The 23457-nt window shown below is 38.5% G+C and overlaps 1 protein-coding gene across 4 annotated transcripts in view; it reads right to left on the bottom strand.

Annotated features, from left to right (window-relative positions):
* Positions 1-536: 536 nt before the first annotated feature.
* The window catches only part of PKNOX1 (PBX/knotted 1 homeobox 1), a 36294-nt gene continuing 13373 nt past the window's right edge, over positions 537-23457 (bottom strand). For 3 of the 4 annotated variants that reach the window (XM_066177093.1, XM_066177092.1, XM_066177094.1), the window contains 10 exons: positions 21721-21822; positions 19495-19622; positions 18163-18334; positions 10762-10932; positions 9145-9244; positions 8205-8302; positions 5942-6070; positions 4862-4938; positions 3178-3350; positions 537-2244 (listed from right to left, as the gene is read on the bottom strand). In XM_066177093.1, coding sequence (XP_066033190.1) covers positions 2033-2244; positions 3178-3350; positions 4862-4938; positions 5942-6070; positions 8205-8302; positions 9145-9244; positions 10762-10932; positions 18163-18334; positions 19495-19622; positions 21721-21771 — 1311 coding nt within the window. In that variant the 5' untranslated portion in view covers positions 21772-21822 and the 3' untranslated portion in view covers positions 537-2032. Of the gene's footprint in view, positions 2245-3177; positions 3351-4861; positions 4939-5941; positions 6071-8204; positions 8303-9144; positions 9245-10761; positions 10933-18162; positions 18335-19494; positions 19623-20314; positions 20334-21720; positions 21823-23457 lie in introns of those variants that run through there. The other variant, XM_066177095.1, reaches the window with a different exon arrangement.

Here is a 23457-nt window from a genome sequence, read left to right on the forward strand (position 1 = left end):
AATCACCAGTCCAGTGGAGCAGATCATTACAGCACTTGAACTAAGGAAGATCCTCAGCCAGGACTCGGCGAGAGCCAGAGCAGAAATATCTCTTGGGTTGAGTGAAAACCATTAAGAAAAAATAAAAAATAACTCCCAGTCACTGAAAACTCCTGTTATGCTCCATGTATGTATAGCAATGCCACTGACATTTCTTCCTGAAGCTTTTCTTCCTACCAACTCAACCTTGCCTTGGAAGACAATCTGCCATGACCAGCTTCCAACCAGTTTAAGCATGTCCAGCAGCACATTCCTTCATCTTCCTGAAATCAAGGGAACATAAGCATGTGCCTGAGTCTTCTGAGAAACAGAAATTAAGTATTCAATTAAATATTCACATCTGCCAAAGGGCTTTGTTCAAATACAGGGTCTGAAGATTCTGAAGGCTACCACCTGTCTCCCTGTTAGAAACACACCCAGATTTGATGGAAATCAGAAGGAAGTTCTGGCTTTGATCTAAGCCAACACTGTGACAAATGGACAGGGACAAGAGAGGGTGTTGATCATACCATGAGGCTCTTGAGTCTCTTATTTGTACTCAACAACGGGAAATACAAAGTTCCAAAACAAGTGTCCATGGATAGACAATCACAGACTTCAAACTTTGGGAAAATAAAAGAAATGAAGTGTTACACAACGAAAAAAAAAAAAATCCCAAAACAAAACCAAACCAAAACCCAGCTGTTTCATCACCAGCTCTTCATTTTTTGAATGACACACAAGGATTTCCTACTCTAACAAAGCCTGCTGTATATTCTGGTAGTAAACTTCAGATCTGAAGAAATTTTATATAAATCCATGTTATATTTTTCTTTTTGCATTAGGGGAAAATATTTCAAATGCAATAAAATAGCAGAATTCATTACTGTATAGTAGGCAACTTTTCATTTTTTTTTTTTAGATTCAGTTGTACAAACTATAAACTGTTAAATTTCTCTAATAATTGGAAAAGTTGTGGGTATTTGAACTTACTTACCTGAATACTCATTTAGCAAATATTTTCAGATACAAGTCTAGATACAGAGTTATGCAATTTGAATATTAGTTTACACATAATATAAATCAATGTTTGACAATATCAAAATCCCATTAAACACTGGGCCCTTCTTATGCTATTATCAAATATAGTATATCACTGTGGGATAGCTGAGAATCATAGAATGCTACTGTAGGCTTGTTTACTAAATTGGGTCAATTTTCAGACCTTCCAAATAGGAATACTAAACATTTATTTTTCCCCTCTGGAAATTCTTTTTTTTTTTTTTCCTCCTGCTTAATACAGTTGTCATCCCAATTTCTAGTGAATTTATAAAAATATTTTTTTTATCCAATAACCCCAGCAAGGTAAAAATAGGAGTTTTTATAGCAAATGATAAACAGGCTCACGGACTATGAGAGAAACTAAACTTATTTAAATTGCCATACATTCTCTACTGAATCACACATCAACAGTTTCTTTTTATGTGTGTTGCTGTCCACCTCAGACTAGCAGTTTTTAAGGTGCAGAAGCATCTTTCAAATATATGCATCTAACTCAATAATCAAGTTTCACACACTAGTGTCACATGCTTTAAATTTACATCACCTGCCCATCAAAAGCTGTGTTAAATAACAGCACTAATTGAAACTGCATAATTCATCAGAAACTGCAGCACTTCCAATTCAGAGAACAAAGGGGTGCTTACGTGGTTCTTTATATTACTAGATATAATTTTCTGAAATAAGGAAAGGAAAAAAAAATGAAAAAAAAAACCCAACCAAACCAAACACATTTGAAAGAAGTTGCTGCACCTGCAAAAACACTCTTTAAGCTTACTATGAAATACAAAAAAGTGCACCCTTCTATATCTACATATAAAACATATTAGAAATAAAACTTGTGTAAAATGTTTGCTGTGCAAACTATAAAAAAGTCAGTCAGTCAGTCCCATTCTTTTTTTCCTAAGTGTTTTTTGTTTGTTTGTTTGTTTTTTCCCTAGGCTTCTCCTGCTTCCTACTGCAGGGAATCGCTGTTATCCAGGACCAGCCCACTGATGTTGGCTGTCGAGAGGTCGGCGCCGTCGTCGTCGCCGCTGTCCACGGACTCGTCCTCGCTCTGCCCTGCCATCATCACCTGCTGCACGGCCAGGGTGGCTCCATCCGAGGACAGGGACTGCAGACTGTCCACATTCATGTTCACTGGAGCTGTGATGGTCACGACAGCACCTGCAGGAGCACAGTCACAGCACTTTCAGCACCTCTCCTGCCTTCGGCTTGTACGTAACACAGCTTGTTTCTTAACTTAAGGAACTACATTAAAATAGAAGATATATATATGTAGGTGGTCAAATATTAAATATCAGGAAATGCCAGAATTAGGTTGGTCAGGAATTCTTAAACTTTGTGTTGTGCATCTTAAATCTGTGCTATGGACACCCATGACAGCAATTCTCCAATCAAGTTATCACAAGGCCATTTCTGCAAAGTATTCCAGCTTAATTCACTGCAGAAAAAGGGGAGTGTTCAGATTCAAGGTAACTTCAATGGATAAAGCTGTTGTCAGATCCAGCAGAGGCTGAGGGAAAATTTGTTACAAACTGGAAAGAATAAAGCACCAGGCAGCAGGACAGAAAGGATGATCCTGGCATTAAAGCAGTTATTTCTCTCTCTTAAATTGGATCTTTTTGTTTGATCTGACACTGAGGAAGTTACTTCAGTCAAAGTCTGTGGAGGCTCTATGACATTTTTCTGCCTCTCACTGTTCAGCTTGAAGCACGTGAGGCAGATGTGGAATTGCAGCTGCTCAGCCATGAAGCTGAAGCTGCAGCCCAGTGCTGCTCATCCAACAGGACACTCCTGTTGTGCACACAGAGAACTCAGCTGTACATCTCACTTTTACATCTTTTATTCTGTCATTTCGTAACTTTTGAAACAAAAGCAAGTTTCTCAACGTGAATTCCAATATAATACCCTTGCTTAAACCACAGAAAACTGTTAAAGACAGGAAAAGTGACACATTTCTGTTATGCCTTCCCAGGTTAAAACCACATTTATACTGAAATATCCAGAAGTTTCCCTCCCACCACAGGTATCAAACCCTCCATTTCCCTGTCAGAGAGGAATTAACTTTATTATCCATGTTCAGGCAGCTCTCCTCACCATCTGACATCGTGAGCTCGTTCGATTGCTGCTGAGCAACTCCTGAGGCAATGGAGTCAGGCCAGAACCTCTGGACTGGTCGGTTCTGGGCTGTTTTCTTTTTTGTTTTTGGAGTTTCAGAACAACTGGAATCCAGCATTGGCTGAAGAATTCGCCTTCTAGCATTGATAAACCTAAAAACAATCGAGGGCAAGGTGAACTTAGGACCAATTGGCAGTAAATTCTGTCTCTCTCTCACATTCACAAAGTATGCAGCAGGAAAAAAAAATAGGAATATAAAATCTTCTATCAGCTGGGCTTCACATCCTTTTAAAAGTGTAGAACCACTCCTAGAACACCAGCATCCTTCAATTTTGGCAAACTAGCTAAGAAAGCACTTCTATCATTTTGCAGCTAACAGCATTTTCCCCCCACCTCAGAAGGAAAAATTCTCCAGACAGCACAACAGATGTTCACTTATTAAAAACTAAGCACCAGAAAACCTGCTGACAGCCCTGCTCAGAAAGCTGATACTCCTCTCATCAGGGTTCACCTAAAATCTAGCCCCTGCCTAACCTGCTTTGTTTGGTCTGGTTTCATTTACTCCCTTTAAGCTTCTGCATTACTTATTTTACAGGCTCCCTGGCTTTCCAAGGGCTGGCTCCTCATCCAGGAGATGACAGAAAACACATTAGTCAGATCTGTCCTGACTCCTTTTAGTTCTCTGAGTTTCACTTGCTTACTTCAGCATGCTAATTGCTGCCCTTCCCCTTCCTGCCAGTGAACAAGAAAACACTTAAACTGAATCAACTTCAACATGGTGAGCTATGGCAAGGAGTTGTAACTGAAGACATCATCCCTAAATGTCACAAAACACACCCAGGTCCCAAGTTTACCTGCAGTGGGAGGAAATCAGGTGCAGCTGGCAGGTTCCTAAGTTGTAATACAATGCTCTGCAAAGACAGCAGCCAGATCCCAGCGCACAGAGCTCCATGGCCACATGTCACATGTTCCACTTTTGGAACCAGTGTTCTGTCACTATCTTGACTATTTCCCCCCTGGACCCCTCACAGCCCCACAGCCAGTGCCATCTTTGAAATCTGAGGCAGATCCCTGTGGGGCTTTGCTGCAGCAATTTTAGGAACCGATGCCACAAGACAAATAGGACACGTGTCAGCACCTTCCCTCCTCTCTTCTGCAGGGCAGGTGTCTTATCTTACACCTCCAGGAAAGATCAGACCTGACGAAACATTCTGAACCATGAACTGGTGAGGAACTGCCTCTCAATTCAGACATCAGTGCTCAGGAGAGCATCCTTTGATACAAGAACAGAATCTGTTAACAGTAACTTCTTAAAAAATCTGCAGCCACCAGGCCACTAAATGCCTTTAGACTTCAATTTCTTTACTTGCAGAGGAGACATGAGAGTACTTCCATCTCTCTCAGCACTGGAACAAAACACAATTCCTTAATGCTGCAGTGTTTTCTGGAGTCCTTATATAATTTAAATGGCATGAGTATTATTATATCTTATAAAAATAACGTGCTTGTGTGCCAGTGCATAACTCTTGTATCTCTGTACTTGTTTTGTACCATATGTAGAATAGTTAAGTTCAACTCCAGATGTCCAAGTTATCCTCCTCACTATTTCTGAGCTGGTAGCACATGGAGAGACAATGACAGATATTAAGGGCTTTGCTCTTACCAGTTGTTAACCTGGAGTAGTGTCAGATTTGTTTGTGCTGCAATCTGCTTCTTCTCATCCTCTGTTGGATATGGATGCTACAGAGGCCAGAAAAGCAAACAAAAGAGGCATAAGCTTGTTTTTCATCTCCTCATCAAAAATAAAAACTCCTTTATTACATCTGATTAAAGAGAGTGGATTAAGGCCATCTGACTCATTAAAACACAAACCTTAGAAACCTCACAAACTTTTATAGACGAAAATAATTCAACAAAGAGTGCTTCACTACACAAAAAACTGATTTTATCCTTGAGAGTGTCTGTGGCACCATGAAGCTGCTGCTGTGTAATTCAGAAGAAAAAGCTTCTCATGGCTGACAGTCTTTATTAAAGAGCATGATCCCTGGGCAGCACAGCATGTGAGCAGCTCTGATTAGTTCTGCTGGCCAGGGCAGTGTCATATGAGAGAACTGAGGAGCACTCTGCAGTTAAATAAAGCTGCTCTAAGCAGATGAGGACGGGGCATGTAACACAAGAAGTGCACACGCAGCTTCCCTGGATCAGTTCTCTGCTGCAAAACTGTTGTAAAAGGCAAAATATCAATCAAGTCAACACTGTAATTGCTTGAGAGCCATTCATCCTTTCAGAGTATTCATGCAAAGGGAAGACAACTGAAAGCACAAGTAGATAGTGACATGCTTGGTACACATCAGTAGGATTGGAAAGGAGATAAAGACAGAAAATTTGAAATTTTCCTTGGCCAGAAATGCCCCTAAAACACTGCAAAATACAGGTGGAATTATTTTTCCTTGTGCCATGAGCCAGGGTGTAGAGAGCATTAAGTTCTCAACACACTGAAATGAAGGAAGGTTCCTTGTAACACTTATTAAGACCATGCATTACAAACACAACATATTTATTAAAGTATTAATGAAAGTCAACCAGCATTAGACTTGTGGAACTACTCCAAATGACTCCAGGGGAAACTGAACAGAGATTCCATAATTGACAACACAATAAATTCACCTTGTTTATGAAGGAAAATTGTTAAGAGACCACACGAAAGAGGTACATAAAAAAACTGACCATGCTCAGTCCTTACCCCTATGTGCTGAAAAAGCCAAGATCTCATCACATTTGTAGCGTGCTTGGGAAGAACTCCTCTCTTATTTTTTGATGAGCCATCATCTTGATGCAAGATGCCTAGATCTTGGTTTAATTGCAACTGGAGCTGCACATATAATTTTAGGAGAAATAAGGCACTTAACATAGTAATGGCAGTTCTGTATCAGTGAATGAACAACTCATTTATAGAAGGAATGAAAAGAAATTAGGCTTGAATATCTTGAATATACTCACTGTGTGCAAACGTAAACAACTATGGAAGCTGTAAAATATTACTGATTTTAAGACTTAAATGAAGGATAAAGTAAAATTAATTATCATGCTGCTATTGCAAACCAAGATGCTAAAGGTCCTGCTAAATAAATGCATTAAATTCTCAAAGAGCATTAAGATCTATACAGTAGAACCTATAATTCACTTTACAACATTCATACTACTTCCTAAATATTCATATTTCTTTCTCTTTGTTTTTCACTTCCCATGGCTTCATCAAATCATTTGCACATTGGTTATCTGAACATTTGGGAATACATTCTTAAAAGCTTATGCAGAAATCGAAAGAAACAGCACATAAATTGCATATAAGATTCTATTTCAGACAATTGTAACCAAAATAATTCTAAATCAGGTTTTCCAGATAAATTGGAGCAATTTCTTAAGCCAATCAATATGTAGGAAATGAGTTTTAAACAAGGTTTAGGCTATCAAATTACTACAAATATATATTTGGAGCACATTTTAATTTCCAAAGTAATGTCTTACATTTTAAATAACCTGCTTGCTTATGGAGACTTTATAATGAACTTTCAGTAGCTTTTCTGCAGTGTTTTTCCCTACCTCCACAGCATTCTGAAACACTGAAAAAGAAGACATTGAAGAAGGATTTTCTATGGGTAACCTTTGCATAGGTGGGTTTGGAGACTCCTACAACATGAAGAGTAGTCACAGATGTATACAGAAGGTCAAATCCTTTTTTATTTATAGGCTAGAGGCGTTATTTTCTTCTCAGCATTTCATTTTTTTCATAAAAGGTAAAAAAAACCCCAAAAAAACAAGAAACACTTTTTCAAAATCCCTGCAGTCCAGGAGAGTAATTTTACACATTTCTGCCTGAGAGGTGTGTGAGGACAGAGCTGTCTGTGTTCTAGGGGAGAACATGGCTGAGTACAGATATGCTCCTGCCAATTCAAAGAACACTCTGTGCACACTTTTTTTGGTTGGAAGGCCAGAAAAAGGGGGGAAAATAAGCCAGTGAGTCAGTGATTACCAACAGATTTTATGCTGTGGAGATGGCAGCTCCTCATTCACATTTCTAATTAAATCCAGATTCCAGGAAGATTTGGTTTACCACTTCCAGAGAAAGCTAGCAAGGTTTTCTGTACCAGAAGATGGTCTCGTTTTCATGTTTCTTTTTCTTTGGTTGTTTCTCTGAACTCTTCAGATCCAACTCTTAAGAGCCTCCCACAAAAGAGGGCTGGCCCTTATATTTTAGGGTGTAAGAAGACAAAATTGAGGCTCTCCCAGAGTCTCAACTAAATATTTTGAAGGCTTTATAGAAAAATGCTTCTCAAAATAGATAAACTCTGAAATACATACAGTTTCACAGTACCAGTGGTTGCCATTGTGATAAAAAGTCAAATTTCTCACAGTAGCAGTGTGGCACCTTAATGCAATGCATTAAATCTATCCAGCCATAAACATAGTTCAGTGATTAGAAAAGTTAAAATCATTGAAGTATTAATTTAATTCAGAGGGGTTTTTGATTTGCATAGGTGTGGGTTTTTTTGGTTTTGGGTTGGTTTTTTTTGTTTGTTTGTTTTTGAGGGTTTTTTTGGGGGGGTTGTTGTTGTTGGGGTTTTTTTGTTTGGGTTTTTTGTTGTTGTTGGTTTTAGTTCGGTTTTGTTTTTTGTGGGTTTTTTGTTCATTTGGTTTAGGGGTGAGGTTATTTTTAATTTTAGTTGTTTATTTTTTTAATTTCATGTACCTATTCCCTTCTGGCATCAATAAAGGAAGACAATTAACAGGTAGGAACTCTGGTGAGCTGTTGTGGCAAGGGGAACCTTATGACATATTATATAACCTGTAACTCCCACAGGGGTGGCTGCACCAATTTACAATTAATTACTCTGTGTGTACACAGAGCTCGTTCTGCCAGTGTGTCAAACTTAAATCAAAACTCCTAAAACCACTGAGATGTATTTCCACCCAGAACACCATTCTGTGGAGCTGTTGAAACAAACCTGAGAGTTCTGGATCCGAATCGTCCCAGGTGACAGTGCCTGTGTCACCACCTGTCCTTGTGGAGTGACCACAGTGACTGGCTGATACACTGTACCCCCTTGGAGTAAAACAGAAAACAGATTATGGGGAAGAAAAAGCCCTTCAAGTATTATTCTCATTAAACACATCAGCACTGCACACCATACAAGACTTTTGATAATATATCAATTATTCTTTTCTAGTCAGCATGCAAGATGTGCTCTTTGCTACACTAAAATTTTCATCCATTCACAAAAAAACTGTACAAAATTTGACTATATTTCCCTGTATTTTAGGCATTCTAAATCTATTTTCAAAGGAAAATGCCATGATTATCAGGCTATAAAACACTTCCTCATGTTGTTTTAACTGAGCTAAGTCTTCAACCAAAAAGGGTCACAACACCAAAATCACACCTATGTGTGGCCAGTGCTTAGGGCAGCTGGGTTTGATTTAAAACCTTGCTGAGAAGCGAGACTAAACGTTTCATCTCAAATGTGATTTCCCTATAACAAAGACATCAAGGATTTCACAGAGTTGTAGGTGTGGTTCCAAACTCCAAGGAGCATGAGGCAGCCAAGTGCAATGGTTTAGCTAATGCATGTTTTGGTCAAATAGAATTCTTCTTTTTAAAGGGAAAAAAAAAAAAAGTAAAACACCACAGTCTGTGGAAATGTCTTTTAACAAATGTAGTGTTGCACATTAAGATCTCTTAATATTATATATGTAACTACCACTGTCATAGACATACTTGGAAAACATATAAATTAAACATTCATAAACCAGTAAAGCACTTGACTGTACTTCAACAACTTTTCAGGTATTAAAACATACTTCTAAAGTGTTTGTGTAGTTTTTGTAACAACCATAAAGGAAACCAAGATGAAGAGCAAGGTGCCAGTTGTTTTTAGTGTGTCATACCTGCTACTGTTGCCATAGTTACATTTCCCTGCTGCAATGCTGATGCTGGCACCACGATCCCTTGGGGACTGAGTGCGCCTGCAATGGCACTTGGAATTTGCTAGAAAAATAAAACAATTAGTTGCTTCCATTTTTTAAAACTTTTTTTCTTTTTTTTTTTTTTTTAATGTAAGGAGATCAAGGACGCTTGTGTATTTTTGCAATTTGCATTACGTATTTTTGGCTCTAAAATATGTTTGGAGTTTAATCACAGGACTACCTTCAAAGAGAAAGATCCTTCATTAGGGGTTCATCATTAACTACATTAACTTCCTCATTATCACCAACCATTACCTTTGAAAACCCTCATGAAAGCAACTGCTAGAAAAGATGTAAAACAATTTTGAGAAATTTTAGTTCTAGGTATATAAAGAATAAGAAACAGTTTCCAAAGGCATGAGGGAAAGAGGACAAATGAAATGACCCTTGATGCTCTTATTACAAGCATCAAAGCTTTAGAATTTTAGTTATTACCTTAATTCCTTCAATTTGAACATAATGTATTAAATATTCAATATGTTTTACTCTGCTCAAGATAGCTCTTACTCAACCCTGAACATGCAAACTCTTACACATTTCCATACTATGTATGAATAATCTCTTCTGATAGCAAATGCAAAATGGGTCCCTCGTGTGTCTACAGAAAACTGTAAGAGATATACAGAAAAAACCTTTTAAAACCTGTTTTTGCCTGATTTTAAAATCTCCTTTCCACACTTCCAGACATCAAAACCTAAACAAAGAGTCCAGAAAGTGAAGTTTAAAAGTCATTGGGACTTTTTTTTAATACAGAGCATCAGACACATGAGTAATTCAGAGAAGGGCCATGCCCTAAGACTCAGGATCAAGTGGCTACTGGGGTGGCAGGGCTCACTCTGCAGCCTCTGACAGCAAAAACATCAACCACAACCTATTAACTGTGGTCCATTTAATACAGAAAATGCCATATTGCAACTTTAATGCATCAGATATTGCCTGTTTATTCCAGAACACAGGTTGTGTATAAAATGTATTCAGTCATCTCAATATTTTAATGAAGGAGGCAGACTAAGGAGGCCTTAACAAGCAGAATTTTTATTCTTTATTTATTCTGTTTCCTAACCTCTTTCTAACCAAAGAGCAAATTCAGACTATTCTGAATATCTCCACTTGCTGAACTGAGAGAAAATCATAAAAGGAAGTAGGACAATTAAAAATTGACTCTGTGCTCTGGCACATTTTAACAAATTTGTCCACTTGGTAGTGGCACAAAAAAAAAAAACCCAGAAAAAAAAAACAAAATAAAAGCAAAAAAACAAACAAAAAAACCCCCAAACAAACAAACAAAAAAAGGCAAGAAACTCCCAACTGCCCCCCCCCAAAAAACATAACTAAACAAAAAACACAGAGAAAAACCCCACAAAACAAAGAAACCGCCCCCCTGCCCCTTTCTACTCTTAATAAGTGATTTGAGGGAATAAAGGAAACTGCAGAAACTCTTTGTTTCTCTCAGTTTGCAAACTGATAGTGAAAGAAGCCTAGCTGTAAATTCCTAAGGAAACCTAAGCCAAAATCCACTGAACAGTATTTGAAACACACCTGAGATTGCACAGGTGAATAAGGACTTCCAGGCTCTCCACTTAATAGAGTTTCACTATTCATTTTTGTCTTCAGGCAGGCAATGTATCGACTACAGAAATCCTTGCAGAGTTCATTAACCTTTTCTAGCTCGAGCAGATGGATACGCAGAACTTGGATTGCTTTTACCATCTGAGGGAGAGAATTGGGGAAAAAAAAATCAGAAACAAAATAACTGTTCAGGAAAAAAAATATATTTAATGTGAGATTTAAGTAAGCATTACTTTCCAGTAATGAAGATCACCCAATTAAAGCAGAGGTACTAATTGCTAAATCCTGGAATGTGAAAGGAACACAAGTAAAATGCCACACAGGGGAAACAAAAGAGGACAACAAAGTGATCTTTGTGACACTTCAGGAAGACAGAGCAGTTCAGGTGTCACAGGGCACAGGATGAGCCTGGATGTCCATGTGGTCTTTAACCCCCTGGTACAGCTCTGGGTCACAAACCACACAAGACTGGAAGTGATGGAAAGCAGTCCCATCCACAGCAATTATTTGGAAAGCAGGGCTGGGACAGGCTTGGCCAGCAGTTCTCTGGAGTTCTAGAAATCAGAAACACCAGGTTCAGCTCCAAGCTACACCCTGACACAAGGAAACCAGAAGGGTACAGATGAGTTTGAGATACAGTGAGAACGAAAACAGTCCTGTGATTAAGCATAAATTTGTCCCACAGATTGCTAGGGAGGATGAAAGCTTTTATTTTTCAATAAAATCAGAATAAAGAGGTCCCAAATTTAGTCACACTGCTCAACAAAGCTTAAAGTAATCAAACAGTTCTTCAGTGCTACAGCTTTTAAGTCCCTCTGTGATTGTATGTCAAAGATGAACAACTCTCAGGGAAAATCTTGTGAGAACTTCCAGATGAGGAGACTGATTCTGAAATACAAAACATTAAATACAAAGCACTAAACCAAATTAAAAAAAATAAATCCGTGTTTAAGCTAAAATTCAAGTACAGGAGAGATGTATGTGAGGAGAATACTTGCCATGTTCACTGTGAGAAAAACACTGTAAGCCTGGGATAACCAATGGTATTACATACTGCATAAAAATAGCTTAGGTGATTGTAAGGGTCATGGCAGAAGATCAGAAGCTAAAACCAAATCCAGATGGTCTAAAAGCAGTAGGAAATCCAGGACATTCAAATATGTACACAATAAACCAGCAAAGTAATTATTTTTTATACAACATGCCACCCCAAACATTTCTGTGCTGTGCTGGATCTCTGAGACAAATATCCTTCAGTTTTATGAAACTGAACAGTTGTGATTTTGAAGCATAGTGCAGAGCTTGACTTTACAATTTTCTGGAAAAATCTGTCCTATATGAGGGGTTATTTACCTGGGCAGAGCACTGAATCCAGTGAACAGAAATTATTCCCTCCAAACTAATCTATCTATTCCTTTCAACTCAAGAAGCCAACTGGGAGCTGAAGGCGCCTTTCCTCAAGTCACCCAAAGGAGATCAAGGCAGGAAAACTCTTGGGTGTGTTCCCCTCTCCATCATGACATTTTAGCTTTCATTGAGACAGATCTTTTCCCTGAGTTTTCAGCAAAAGGTTCTAGGACACTCACTCTGTGTAGACAACTGTGTGTTAAACAGATGAAAAAAAAAAATTAGGAAATTAGGTAATTAAAAAAAAAATATTTCTTCTCAGGGATAAAAAGAAAAAAAGCCAAACATACATCTTTCAAAAAACAGCTGCAGAGAAAACCTGAGCTGTAGATTTGAGGGAGTTGATCCAAATTAATATCTGGTAACAACTAAAAGCCATTGAAACACTGAGTGCAGTGACCCAGCACCGAGACACAAACCAGTGATTTTCTAACCCAGTCCAGGTTGCTGTTTAAACTGTGCTAAAGCACTTTTAAACACAACAAAGTTAAAGCATGCAAATACAACTAAATTTTAACACAAAACAAAGGTCATCTGTGTTTCAAGAAATTGTGTCTCTGTTTCAGAGACAAAAAGGCTTAAAACAGAAAATTCTTCATGTGTGACTGATCAACAAATTGCACATCATATTAGTGAGTGCTTTAAACACTCAGCTAAAACTGAGGTAGCAAAATACACTTTTGGCAACATAATATTTGACCATATTAGAGATTAGTTTATTTTTGCTCAGTCAAGGGAGGTGTTTTTTTTAAACATTAGCCAAATTTGTACTATTTATTTATAAGCATGTGCTTGGAGGAAAAATGAAAGTCCTTTCCTCAGCTTAGACTTAGCTTAAAATTGATGGTTGATACTTGAGGTGAAAATTGAATTAAAGTCAAAATTAACCACAAACCCAGGCTGAGGAACACTACCCAGGTTTCTGCAGAGCCCCTCTCCATCACTCCACTCCTGCAGGAAGCTTTGCTGCTGTGGTCAGGAGGAAAACAAAACTTTGTAAATATGCCATGCCTGTCACCAGGACTTATGAATTCATTTACAGCTACATTAATTGTGGCCATATGGCTCCTGCTCTTTATCAGAAACAGGTGAATCAAACTTAATGTTAGCAGAACTTCACTTCTTCCTTAAAACTACAAAAATCAAGAACTCCTGATGAAGTAACTCAAGCTGGACAAAGGTAATACAAAGAAGTGTTTTCAGACAGGTCACAGCAGCAGTAATATTTCATTTATTCAGTGCTACTGCATAGAATATGCCACAGAAAAATGAAATTTTATAACTGATTCAGTCTTTTCAGCTGTAGCAATAAAACTGGAGTATCACTTCAGAGAAATGCACGAAGATGAAGTAACCATGAGATATTTTCACAGAATCCTAGAATGGTTTGGCTTGGAAGGGACATTATAAATCATCCTGTTCCAACCCCTGCTGTGGGCAGGGACACTTTCTACTATTGTTGAAATTGTTTTAAATAAAGATAATGGTAAACTATTAAGCAGAGGAAGAAAAGTTATTGAAAAATCTTCAAGTTCTTGCTATCCAGAGCCTATTCATGTATCAATATGTCTCCAAGTTTAAGAAATTGTATCTTTACATTCACAGCTCACCTACCTCCCTGACCCAAATCCTCGTGCAATTTAGATTTTCAGTGGAAGAACACAAACTATGGAAGAAAAGCTATTTTGTTTTCATTTGTTTTGATTTGATAAGCTCTCTCCTCTATTTCAAGTCCCCAGCTAGGAGGCATAGCTAGAAAAGGTGTAGCTAGAGGTTTATGGGACAGTTCTGCATATCAAAACAGCAAAAGCAGTATTTAGAAAGGCATAGTTAGCCAATATTCAAATGACATCAGCTGGCTTCACCACTACAACTCAGGTTCCTGACACGACTAAGAATTCAAGAGAATTGAGAAGAGGGTACTGAACCAAAAATCCTTACCCCAAATGAAACAAAAAACTCGGGGGTCTTCAAAAAAGGCAGTGTCCTGTTCAAATACCAAAGGGAGAGTATATTTAACACTCCTTGTTTTGTATTTTGTCTAGACTTGACAAAGCCATAAGTAACCTGCTCTGACTTCACAGCTGACCCTACTCTGTGCAGGAGCTTGACTACAAACCTCTTTAGGTTGTAGTCCAGCCCAAACTATCCTATGGTGCTATAAATGTGGGGAAATGAAAAAATCATCCCGTGGGTGGGAAGAGTTGACTCTGAACAAAAGCAACACAAGAGGAAGAAAGCAACACCCCGAGGCAATGTGGTATTTCTGCAGCATTTGGGTTGGAAGTGAGCAACAAAAAAGTGTGAAGCAATGAATGTCTAAAAACATAAAATAATCTGTGAAAGGTCTAAAAAAACTCTGCAAACAGCCACGCTGAACAACTTCTTAGACATGGAGGAGTCTGTCTGTGCATGAAAGGAGACTAATGGAGAACAAAGAGCAGTTGGCAGTCCTGGTTCATTCCGGGATCTGTTTTATCTGTAGAAAGAAGATAGCAAAGGCTGAGGGGAAAAGGGTGTGGAGCTCCAACAGATGATACTCCAAGTTATGTGGAGTACTTCCTTAACTTTTTACTTCCAGAAAGCAGCAATAGAGACCACCAAAATCTGGTTATTGACAGCAGACACAAGTCTTCTGACACTGATGCTTGGTAAAAGGACTGAGGGGATGCAAATAACGTTCCAGGAAGATACAGAGGAAGTTAAAGCTCTAAGAAATCATATTGCCAGTCTAGCAAGAACATGAGCACAACCTTCAGCTTCCACTTCCTTCCTACAGGATTTGAAAACAGGAGACCTGCAGGACAGAACCACAGGGTCATCCCAGAGCACGTGGCCCACGATTGCACCCAGACCTGGGAAAGACACTGCAGAAGTAAAAAAAAAAAAGGCCTGGTAACAATTCTTCTGCATTGATTATGATCCTTTGCCCTGCTGATTCAAGATCACCAACTGATGCTGGAGAGCTTAACTGGGAAGAACAGAATCCTTAGAACAGAATCCCTCCATCTAGATAGTAACAAGGGTTTAAAACCTGGTTTATAGGCAATTCAGCAATTTACAAGTATCCTTAAAATTAAATTTCAGGTGAATGCTATCCACATTTCCCAACGCTGAAATCCTTTCTAATACTAAAGCAGGAAGCCACCAGTTAATTCAGAATGGGAATTATAATAACAAAGTAACAAGATAATCTAGGCCATAGCTTAGTAAGAGCTACTCAAATTGGAACAAGCATCCACTGCTCTTAATGAACTTCCTTTCTGGTCAAACTGATCTAATGCTTGTGCCACCCAGATTAACATTCTGTGGTCCTCTGGATGAACTCCAAACTCCTCTTGTGGAGTATTCAAGGCACTTCAAGTGAGTGCACAATGTGGAACGTTGCCAGGACTGTAAGTGACCCTACAATCACTATCTGCGACCCTTCATAATTTCTGTTATCTACTTAATTAGCCCACAGGCAGCATGGAGCATGGAATTATATTCTGCTGCTTTGGAGCTGACTGTTGAAGCTCTGTCACAGAAAAACTGCAGTTTGGCTGAGTTCTACATGCCACATCTCAAAAAGGTAAAAGGAAAAAAAAATGAAACAGTTGACCAATTTCCTTACTGTAAAGGACTTGAATTTGGCTTTTTAGTTCATCTCAGTTTAGGTCTGGCTCCGTGTTGATCCTACTGAGCAAACATTTACACCTTACTTGTTTGACTCTGCTCCACCCTTCTAGCCCAGCGTAATTATCAGTCTTAACAGCTTCTCCTTTCAGATGAATGGTTGAATTAACATTGGAGTTAAAAAGGGAAGGACAGCATGAGCAGAAGATGGAACAAAGGCGCACAATTTCTCGCTACTAAAGAGAGACTTTAAAATCTCTATTAAAAATATATATGTGACACGAGGCAGAAAAAACTGCCTGTCTACAGCCTTCCCTGTGGAAAGCACCAATATTTCAAGCCAAAATGAGACTGAAAGCCAGGCTAGCCAGTTCACAACTTGACAGAAACTTGTGCTCACTGCTCCATAGCAGATGAAGAGCCTGTCAGAACGTCAGCTGTTCAGAGCTCCCAGCCTCCAGGACAGGCAGAGGACAAGCTGCACTCAGGTTTCATTTGGTGTCCAGTAACAGAAAGTCACAGCTAACAATACGACCACAGGACAGGAGTTCAATGCCAAGGACTTTTGATTTTGCAACGTGGTTCCAGTTTAAGTCACTACTGACCTCAGCAGCCACGGAATCCAGGACATAAACAAGTAATTCCTCACCCACCTCAAGCAAAACCAGCCAGATTTGTGCAGCCCATCAGCAAAGGGCAACACCACATAAACCAAGAGACTTTGTCACTAGAACCACAAACTAAAACCATAAACAGGTCAATGACAGGAAGGACTATTTGAACACACCAGACCCAACTACAACCAAAGCAAGCTGGATCTGAGAGAGTGCTTATGTATGACCAGGAGCACAGGGAACAGGCCAAGGCAAGCAGGATCTTTGGGAAACCAATCTTTGGAGGCTCACAGAAACCACAGAATAGCTGAGTTTGGAAGGGACCTCTGGAGGTTGTTTAATCCAAGCCCCCTGCTCAAAGCAAGGTCATCTAGGGCAGGTTCCTCAGGGTCATGTCCAGCTGAGTTTGACTGTCTCCAGGGATGGAGACTCCACAGCTCTCTGGGCAGCCTGCAGTATTCAATCACCCTCACAGGAAAAGGGTTTAATGGATCCTCCTGTGTTTCAAGTCATGCCCATTTCCTCTTTTCCTTTCACTGGGCACCACTGAGTAGAGTCAGTCTGTCTTTTACCCCTATTAGGACTTGGTTTTACTCTTTGCTGAATTCCATGAGATTCCCATTTTTCTGCTTCTCCAAAGGCAGTGAAGAACCTCTGAATGGTGGCAGAGCCATGTGTGGATCAGCCCCTCCTCCCAGTTTTGGAGCACCTGCAATGCTGCTGAGGGTTCAGTCTGCCCCATCACCCCAGTCACTCATGGAGGTGTTAAACAGTTCTGGTTTCACAACCAGTCCCTGGAGAACAGCACTTATGAGCAACACTTCAAGCTGCTGACTAGAATCCCTGGAGCCCAGGGGTTCACCCATTTTCCAGTCCACCTCACTGCTCATTTATCTCCTTTGTGTCTTGTCAGTTTGTCTATGGGGACATTGTAAGAGACATCAAAAGTCAAGAGAAACCACACAAAAGTCAAGATAAACCACAACCACTGCTCCTTCCTCATCCACTGAACCACAGCTCCTACATTCCAACTATTAGATTTCAGAAGTGCTTCTGAAAAGAAATTGGGATTAGAGAAATATGGGAAAACAGTGATTCTGGTTTGGATTCAGAGAGTTACAAATGAAGAAAATAACCTGAGGCTTACAAGTCAGCAGACCTGCTTCATGCAGAACAGAACTAACTCTCATTTCTGAGTAAAATACTGAAGGCAGGTATATTCAAAATAGGGAAATCACAGCTTCATCACGGGAATGACTTTCAGAAAGCCTAAAGGAGTCAATGACATGAAAGAAAAAATTGTGTATGTTAAAGACTTTCTAAGATCATCTTATAACACCTCTTCTCTCACATTAACTAGGTGAACCATGATTTACATGAAATTGGAAAAAATTTACATCAATTACATGTTTTTGATAAGTAAGTTAAACACCTGACACTCTAAATTTGATTTTTAGAGTCAATCTGGCTATGGAAAGGATTTGTTTTTGTCTCCAATACACTCATGTCAGCTGAGAATAGGAAACAAATGTGAAGAGCCCAATGTAAATCTACGGATAAAAGGGAAAAGGGTGTCAGAAGGAATTTTAAAAAGTATTTTCAATCAATAACATAAAGAAGAATCTCTCACAGGCAGAAAAATGTGAGAAGAAACTATAAGGACCATTTGAGATCAGAAATTAGGAGGAAGCTGCAAATGTGATGATTCTTTCAGAAATAAACTGCTAATACTTACCAAATTATCCGTTTCTGGATCTTCACAGAAAAAAGGTTTTCCTTCTTTCTCCTGCTTCCTTACAAAGTTTTCAATATCTACATCAAAACTGGCAGAAGTTGTGCCTTCTGAGCCTTGTGTAGATTGTTCACATTTTTCAAATAATAGTGCTAACAAGGGAAATAGTGGGTGCCTGGAAAAAGGAAGTTTAAATACATGAATAAGTATTTAAACTTACATGAAAATTAAGACATCTAGCTCAGAAAAACTCAAAGTCACTCATGTAAGTGTGACAAATTCTGGAAGAGACTGCAAATAACACCACTGGCTAGAGCAAAATAAAATAAAAGTTTATTTTCATTTTGATTTACCACACTCCAGAGGCAAATACAGCAGTAGAATATGTATATATTTAATTAAAGAGAACAATCACACTCAAAAAAGCTCTGACTGTTTATTTCACTGTAATTGAGTGTCACTGAGACAGATTAACACAGTGCATTAGAAATGAGATTCAGGATTTACAAAGAGGATGAATGCAGATTTAAATGAAGCCTGAAGAAATTAATGTACTCTTCCATGTGGGCCATACTGCCATACTTATACATCACAAAATATCTTCAAAAATTTGAGAAGAGTATTCAGGCTGTGCTCAGAGACCTCCTGTGAAATCATGCTCTGAGGAGATTTGGTTAGCACAAGTCTGTAAATGAATGAATACATCTTTTCTGCCCCAGGTGGAGGTTTTTTGGTGTTTTGTTTGGCTTTTTCCTGTTTTGGTGGGTTTTTTGGGGTTTTTTTTCGAACCTGAGAACCAGTAATAATTCTGTCTTTATAAAGCAGTCAAAGTGAAAAAACTCTTAACTCCATGAAAACTGAGCAAACTGCTTAGCACAGCACTTTTTCACTGAAAAATCTCAAATTAGTGTGCTCATACATCAATATTTAATCCATTTTGAGCTAATTACTAGGGAATAGATTGTTACCCTGAAAGAAAAAGGAGTAAAGATTGACCTAATTACAATAAAAGTAAAAACTCGTACTAAAGATAAAAACTACAGTATGACAAATAGTGACCCCAGTTTAAAGTCTAAGGCAGCTTTCTAAATTTGGCAGCCACCCATAGAATACCCTTTAAATCTGCTGAAATTGAAAAACCCCACAAGCTCAGGAGTTTTTTCCTTGGCTGATGACTGACAGTGAAGCCTATTTGGTCTCATTCTTTCTCTACAAACTATGGAGACAGTCAACCTGATTTTAAGCTACTTCTTATTTATTTATTAAAAAAAAACCCCAAATACCCTGTATCCTATCCTACACCGTTCAAAAGACAGAACACGAGTCCATCACTACCTGTAAATGGCCTGCTTGTCTGCATCCATTGGAGTCTGAGATTCTACAGGGGCAGGACTCACCCCTTCTGCATCAGTTTCAGAGCAGTTGGGATCTTGTTCAGTTTTTAACTCTGTTACCACTTGCATCTGCAGAAAGAAAAAAAAAAAAAAACCAACAAAAGAGTAAATGTGTAGCCCTGACGTAAAAGAAGGGTGCTGTGTTCTAAGGAAAGAGCAGTGCAAAGGGTTCCTAAATTGCCAGAAGGTTGGTGTGACTTGGCAGTGACACAAGAAGATGAAGCAGCAACAAAACCCCTCTTTTAAATCCTGACACTTTTTGATGGATAAAGGTCACTTCCACATTTTAGCATTTGGCTTTAAAATGGGAATGTCAGATATTAGTAAATTGTTGAAGCGCTTTGTCTCTGAAGTGGCTGTTTTTGGAACAGTCTACAGTACATTGCTCCAAAAAGTTCATGGGAATGTCTGCATAAAAATCCTTTAGGATGAAATCAATGTAAAGAGAAGTTTATCCTCTTAAATTTTCTTTCTTATTTTTACTGTGCATGGTATAAAGGTACTGAAGAAAAGGATCTTGTAGGGGTTTTTGTCCATTAAAATGCACATTTGCTTTAAAAGATCTGAAATATTCTGTGTCCCTCCAGTCCTTTAATTACAGAAGCATAACCTCCCATGACCTTTAGCAGTCCATTTTACATATTGTAAGAACCAAGTATTTTAGGGCTATCAAACTACAGGAGAACAGCAGTAACTCCTTCTGCACATCCATTTAACACACATTTATACCATGGAAAAGCAACACAGAGCCACAGGTTCACCTGAGCATCTCCTAATTTGCATTAGAAGGCTGGGCACAGCTTTGGGGTGTTTTGAAGGTATTCCAAGTGTTTTTTCCATCACCTCCAGCTAAGTATCTTTTGGATTAAAAGGTCTTCCAGGAACCTGAACTGTGAAAGTCAGAGTTTCCACCCCTCAGGCCAAACTCTTTGGTTTTCTCCCATTTGAGCATCTGTACAAAGACATGGAACCACTGCAATCTTTTATTTCTCTTTTATCTCAGACAGAGGACAGACACTGTTCTAGGTATCTCCAGGCAGCCAGAACTGACAGCTGCAGAGATGAAGGCCTCCAGAAACTATTGGAGAACCAGACTCTAAAAGAATTTAATTTATTTCCACATAACAGCAGCAGAAAAATTTACAGTATTCTTAACAGACTGGGAGAACCAAAAGGTTTGTGCTTTATTACCTGTTGGGGCCAAGCCATCTCCTAGAAAAATCAGAACCTGAGAAAATTCAGCATCTCCCACCCAACAGAGCAGCCTGCCTTGCAGAGAGCTCCCTCAGCAAGCAGAAATGATTTTCAAGCCAGAATGCTTGCAGGAAAAAAAAAAAGTAACTGATGGACTAATTTCTTGGCTAATGACAGGAAGGAGGAGCAAATTAAAAGGAGATGACTCAGACAAGTGATCATAAATGTTGGCCATACATCTGCAGAGTCTGAAGGGAGAAAGTGTGTTCAGTTAGGGTTCTATCTCCCTAGGAGGAAGAAACAGCTCAGTTAAAACTGCAAGTTTTTTTTCTGTGGGCCATTTCCAAACTAGAAAAACAGCAGGCACCTGAATTACCTGTCTACCTTGGACACTGAGAGCTTGAAATGCAAACAAATAGGAAGAAATACCTCTCTCCCAATCTGTTATTTAGAAAAAAGCATATTTTACTTTCACTGCCACAGGATGGTATGTATTTGCTGGGGGAATAAAGTCAAATATGTAAAGTAGGTGAGAGGAGAGAGAGAAATTACAACTACAATTAAAAAAAACCCCAATAAAACTAAAAATGAAAAATCTGTGTTCAGATGAACATTTTATAGGAGATGTGGAAAGTTGCTGGGTTTTTTCTGACTGCTCCCCATGGTTGCCATCTGCTGACAGAAGTACTTGTATTTATTGCTTAGGGCTGACACAGAGTAACAGCAAAATGAGTTTCAGAGTTGAGGCCACCTCACAACTTGCCTCCAGTTAACAGCATTTTAATTTAGCAACCCAAAGTGTACAACTACACAGCCTGTGGTACAAACGAGAAACATCATGACCAGATATACATGATAATGTTTCATTATTCCAGCTTAAACAATGCCAAAGCAGGGACTAAGGACAAAGTCACTATTTTTTTCCCCTTCTCCTAAGTGCATTTAGTTCCTAGAGAAAGGAAAACACACCTACCTGCTGTCCATCTTGATAGTTGTCTATACTTAATGTCTGTGTTGCCATCATGGTTATTAAGACATTAATTGTGTCAAATCATCATAAGCTTGAACAAATATTCTTTAAAGAAAAAGAAAAGAGTTTAAAAAGTGGCCCCTTAGAATCCAGTTCTAAAGAGTGAAGATAAAATAAAGGCAGAAATTCAGATTTATGCACACCTCTCAGAGAGTTTATTGACAACAACAGCCACGTGCAAATTCAACCAATAAATAAATTCAGTTTGGAAATATAACAGGTTTTATCAGCAAAAAGTTCATTGTATCTTTTTATACTCTAAAGTATAATTTTTAATAAGAGGCTGAGGTTTTTTTATACTCATAAAAATATATTCAAAGACTTACAAGCTTCAAGTGAACTTTAGCATTCATCTCTGCAGTATTTAACTGACATTCTAAGGTAATACATGAAATCTAGAAACGGGCAGGTTTGTGCTTCTGTGTTTTGAAAAGGCTCCCAACCCACTGAGCATCACTGTAACTGAAATAATGACAGTTAAAAATGATGAACCAAATGTAAAACGTTCAGGGAATACCCTGTTCACTTTTGGGTGTGAAACCCAGATTCTAAAGTAGGGCCTGAAACTACTTTCAGAGACCAAGCCTCAAATCACTTCTCACATCAGGCATTTGCCATCCAAGTCATTTAAGGTTCAACAAAAGAAGGGAACAATATCTAACAATTTTTAAACAATTGGGCCCACGTGATTATAAAGTTTCAAACGGGACCTAGGAATTCAGAAGTCTCGATTTCACAGACATCTGATACTTTGGCAAATATTAATTACAATAAGATTTAAACACAAGTAAAGGCATCATGTTAATCTCTCTAGGCATCAGCTGGAGTTTGGTGCCCAAATGAGTTAAACATTTTTTAATTAAGACATACAGTAATTAAAAAAAAAAATAATTGCAAAGCACCACCACCAGATAGAGTGCACCCACCAAATTACTACTTCACATTTCATTTTCTTGTCAGATTTGCAGCCATTACAACTGAAATCATGTAACTCATTAAGCTATTACCAGTAACTATTAACACAGAAGTCAATTTTCCTTGACACAAAGGAGTCCTAATGTTTAGCTACTATTGAAAAAATCCATACTAAAAAAGAAGTCAGAGCTCATGTCTTGAAACACATTGCATCCAGGTAATAATTTCAGGTTTTCTGCTCTTTTTCACCCATGTCAGTATTGAAGAACTAAGTTTTAAAATTTTCACCAGTTTAAGAGCTGAAACAGAATCTTTTTTTTTGCAATGTGTTCAATCACTACAGATTTTTCAAGTAAGTCCTTCCCTTATTGCATACTACTACTGCATATGACCATTTTTAAGAGCAATTTTTCAATTTCTGGATAGTTTCCCCTATAGATTATAACAGTCTCAAGTGAGTGTTTCATTTTGCAAACCCAGGACAAATTTCAAGGTTCCCTTCTTTGACAACAGTTTCAGGCACAGAGACAAACCAAACTCCTCAGGAGATATCTCAAGCCTTACTTTGCATCAAATTCACTCAGTGTAATTCCTAAGCATGACCGCATTTTTTTTAATTTTTTATTAAATTAAAGAGAACAATCAAATCTTGGTGAGCTTCAAAGACCAGAGAAGTTCACCAGGATGATGTAAGCATGGCTTTCTCTACAAACTAGGTTATATCTGTTTTTACAGAACATCAGTATTCTTTTTTTGAAACTCCAA

Source organism: Chamaea fasciata, unplaced genomic scaffold (assembly GCF_029207755.1).
Source record: "Chamaea fasciata isolate MVZ Bird 193981 ecotype frontalis unplaced genomic scaffold, bChaFas1.0.hap1 SCAF_2, whole genome shotgun sequence".
NCBI classification, from domain to species: Eukaryota; Metazoa; Chordata; class Aves; order Passeriformes; family Sylviidae; genus Chamaea; species Chamaea fasciata.